The sequence below is a fragment of the Carassius auratus genome, chromosome 11 (genome assembly GCF_003368295.1).
Source record: "Carassius auratus strain Wakin chromosome 11, ASM336829v1, whole genome shotgun sequence".
Lineage (NCBI taxonomy): Eukaryota > Metazoa > Chordata > Actinopteri > Cypriniformes > Cyprinidae > Carassius > Carassius auratus.
Genome location: NC_039253.1, coordinates 17,927,504 through 17,932,040, shown reverse-complemented (window position 1 = coordinate 17,932,040; position 4,537 = coordinate 17,927,504). Strand labels below are relative to the sequence as shown.

The window sequence follows — 4,537 nt, the reverse complement described above, 5'->3', positions numbered from 1 at the left end:
CTTGTTCAAGCTCTTGTTCTGTCCAGGCTGGACTATTGCAATGCTCTCTTGGCAGGTCTTCCAGCCAATTCTATCAAACCTTTGCAAGTAATTCAGAACGCGGCAGCTAGATTCATATTTAATGAGCCAAAAAGAATACACGTCACACCTCTGTTTATCAATTAGCACTGGCTTCCAATAGCTGCTCATTAAATTCAAGGCATTAATGTTTGCCTACAAAACTACCACTGGCTCTGCAGCGATTTACCGTCGCTTGATTGTTCATCCCAAAGAAGCACAAAGTCACTTTTACGGACTTTTAAGTTAAATGTTCCCTTCTGTTGGAATGACCTCCCCAACTCAATCCGAGCAGCTGAGTCCTTAGCCATCTTCAAGAATCGGCTTAAAACACATCTCTTCCATCTTTATTTGACCCTCTAACTTTAACACTCACTATTCTAATTCTATTCTTAAAAAAATCTTGACAAATTATGACATTTTGGGCTGAACGATCCATTTAACATATAAATGAGCCTAAAAGATTCCTTTAAAGCAATAGTTCACCAAAAATGGATGCTCTGCAGTGAATGGGTGCCGTCAGAATGAGAGTCCAAACAGCTGATAAAAAAAGCATCTCCTGTTGTCTCTCACAGATTAGTTTAGATCTGTTTAAACGCTGCTTGATCTGTGCAGATTTCTCTCCTGATTCAGACCAGAACACTTTTTCACTGGAGGAAGTGTTATTCTGGATTATAGACTCTATGTGTTTGAGTTAAAATCATCTTAATGCTGGATGTGTTTCAGGTTTTGTCTTCTCCAGATGTTCACTGATGGACTGGAGTGCTGTGGATTATTGGGATGTTTATCAGACTCTCATTCTGACGGCACCCATTCACTGCAGAGCATCCATTGATGAGACACTGATGCAGTGCTACATTTCTACAAACCTGATGAAGACACAAACTCATCGTAATCCTGGATGACCTGAGGGTCAGTGATTTGTGTGTGTATGTGTGTGCACTGTTCCTTTAAGAGCAGAGACTGTAGTTGTCTAACATATTTAGTGTTCATTTTTCAGAAACTCTGAGTGTCTGCATGTGTTTATATATAGAATAACTGTGTTCTTCTCACAGGTGGCATCTGACACACATTCCAGCTTCATATCTGCTCTGACACTCCCACATTCCCATAGCTCTCTCCTCTGGACGTCCACGACTGGAGACAGATCTGATCTTCTCTGTAGACTGATTCTGGTTTCTGCTTCCAGATTCTGCTGAATCACTGAGTCTGGATCTGGAAGGTAATTGATCTGATGTTAATGATGTCGCTGCGACTCTCAACAGGTTTTCTGTCTGTCTCTGGGAGAATCGAATGAGTTTGACGTGTTTGCTTTCTGACAGATCGTGAGTCAGACACTCCAAAATAGAGTCAGAAATACTTCATGCACGCCTGAGGAGGAACGTCTCGAGGAAGGAGCAGCCTCGACTCGAGCAAGACAGACAAAACTCAACATCAACCTCCTGCTGCCGGATCCACGGGTCTAGAAATACTCCATCATAATAATACATTAAATACAGTAGCGTCTGGGGTCAGTAAGAGTTTACATCAATACTTTTATTCAACAAGGCTGCATTAAATTGATCAAAAGTGACAGCGAAGACATTTATAATGTTAGAAAAGGTTTCTATTTCAAATAAATGAAAGTTCCTGAAAAAAAGAATCAGGAATTTCACCCCTTTAGTGTTTTGTTTTGATTGGTTGATTTTAACATAATTTGTTTAATTTTTTTTTTTAATTGTTAGTTTTTTATTATTATTAATTTATTTAAATATTGTATTTTAATGTTTTCTAATGTCTTATTTTGACTTATTTTAATTTTGACGTTTTTATGATTTAAATAATTTTAAGTAAGAGCTTTACTTTGATTTGTTTTCATTTTTAAATCATTTTAATTTTCAATTTTTATAATTTATTGTTTAGTGAGTGCTTTATTTAGATTTGTTTTCATTTTTAAATTATTTTAATTTGACATTTTTAATGATTTAATTAATTTATATTAAGTATTTTTTACATTTGGTTTCATTCTAAAACTATATTAATTTGACATTTTTACAAAATAATGCAAAATTCTAGTCAGTTTTATAATGTTTTCCTTTTTAATGAATTACTTTACATATTTTAAAATTTTTGTGATTTGATAATTTTTTTACTTAATATTTTTTACCAAAAAGTTCTAATCAGTTTTATTTTATTTGTTTTTTAATTATTTATTTAATTTTACATTTCTATGATTTGATTATTATGTTTCATGTTTTATTTTAATTGAACTGAATTTTTTATTTATTTTAAGTATTTACATTTTACAATTTTATAAATAAATATATTTTTAGTAAGTGATTTATTTTTACTGGATGCTTTTATTTCGCAAAAAGATTATGCAGCACTTTCAACATCGTTTATAATATTACACAAAAATAAATAAATACAATTTAAACTATTTTTGATCAAATAAATGCAGCCTTTCTGAGCAGAGAAGACCTTTGACCCCAAACATTGGACCGCTAGTGTCCCCTCTCATCATGAGCGTCTCCTCTGGATATCATCTGGACGTTTCGGCTGTGTTTTCTCCCAGAGGTGTGGCCCGTGTGTGTCAGCTGACACTGGGCTGCACGATCGTCTCATTAGTGATCCACAGCGCCGGTTACAGCGCCACCTATGGGACCTTCTGCATGGCGGTCTGGACGAGCTGCTTCGCCCTCAGTGCGGTGGTGCTGGTGCTGGAGGTGACCCGTCTGCAGACGAGTCTCCCGGTGTCCTGGGAGAACCTGACAGTGACGTTAGCATCTCTTGCCACACTGCTGCTGCTCACAGCATCTGTCGCATATCCTGCATTCTTCGTGCGCGCTAACGACTGTCCATACAACAACTGTGAGGTCAGAAACTTCCGGATTGCTGTGAGCGTGTGCTCGTGGGTGGCATGTATTGCGTATGGGACAGAGGTGTTCCTGTCACGAGCCAAAGCGGGACGCAGCGGGAGCTACATGGCGACGACACCTGGCATCCTGAAGGTGGCGCAGATCTTCGTAGGATGCGTTATTTTCGCGTTGCTCACCGACAGGACAGATTTCAAATGGCACGCGGCGACGCTGTACTGCGCAGCGGTGTTCGGCGTGTGTTTGTCCGGGACCGTCCTGCTGGTGGCGCTGGTGGTGTCGGGGCGGAGCGCAGCGATACGGATCCTCCGGATGCCGTTCGAGCGGCTCGCTGTGATCTACACGTTCGCCGCGGTGCTGCTGTATGTGAGCGCTGCGGTGCTTTGGCCCGTCTTCTGCTTCGACAGGAAGTATGGCGCCCCGCTGCGGCCGCAGGGCTGCCCGAGGGGCAAGTGCTCATGGGATGTGAAGCTCGCCGTCGCTGTGATGAGCTTCGTAAACCTCGCGCTTTACATCGCAGACCTGGTCTGTTCCCACAGGAGCCGTCCAGCGGCGCAGCCATCCCGGGTCTGAGCATCATGACACTGACGATGAAACTGCCGGATTACTGTATACATGATAACAACATGGAACATCAAGTCTTGGTACAACATTTCTGTGCAAATAAATAAAAACAATCACTGCCAGTAAAGTGTGTTGTTATAAACTCGCATTTCTGATAAAAATGTCCAAATTGTGAGAAATAAAATTCAGATTTTATAATGCGCAATTGCAAATTTTTTCTCTCATAATTGCGACTTTATATTTCACTATTCTGACTTTCTTTTTTCTCGTAATTGCGACTTTATATCCTGCAATTCTGAAATTTTTTCTCGTAATTGCGACTTTATATCCTGCAATTCTGAAATTTTTTCTCGTAATTGCGACTTTACTGTATATTTCGCAATTCAGATTTTTTTTCTCGTGTGACTTAATAATTCGCCATTCTGACTTTCTCTTATATTTCATAATTGTGACTTTATAACTCGCAATTCAGGCTTTTTTTCTCGTTATTGCGACTTTTTATTTCACAATTCAGATTTTTTTGTCGTAATTTAGACTTTATAACTCTAAATTCTGACTTTCTCTTATATTTCATAATTGTGACTTTTTAACTCACAATTCAGACTTTTTTCTCGTAATTGCGACTTTTTATTTCTCAATTCAGGCTTTTTTTTCATAATTGTGACTTTATATCTCGCAATTCTGACTTTTTTTTGTAATTGTGACTTTATATTTAGCAATTCTGATCTTTTTTTTCTCGTAATTGTGACTTTATTATTCGCAATTCTGACGTTTTTTACTCATAATTGTGACTTTAAAACTCGCAATTCTGAAGTTTTTTACTCGTAATAGTGACTATATCTCCCAATTCTGACTTTTTCTGGTAATTGCAAAATGTATATCTCGCAATTGATTTTAATTCTCGTAATTGTGACTTTATATTTCGCAATTCTGACTTTTTTCTCATAATTGCGACTTTATAACTTGCAGTTCTGACTTTACAACTTGCAATTCTGAGAAATAAAGTAACAGATAATATATTTATAGTTAAAATTGTGAGATTCAAACTTGTTTTATTTTTT

The 4,537-nt window shown here is 37.9% G+C and overlaps 1 protein-coding gene across 1 annotated transcript in view; it reads left to right on the top strand.

The window, feature by feature from the left end:
* Nucleotides 1-2,435: 2,435 nt before the first annotated feature.
* LOC113111290 (myeloid-associated differentiation marker-like protein 2) overlaps nucleotides 2,436-4,537 on the top strand; it is a 3,737-nt gene continuing 1,635 nt past the window's right edge. The window contains exon 1 of the mRNA XM_026275912.1: nucleotides 2,436-3,556. Within this exon, the coding sequence (XP_026131697.1) occupies nucleotides 2,559-3,485 (927 nt within the window). The 5' untranslated portion in view covers nucleotides 2,436-2,558 and the 3' untranslated portion in view covers nucleotides 3,486-3,556. The remainder of the gene's footprint in view (nucleotides 3,557-4,537) is intronic.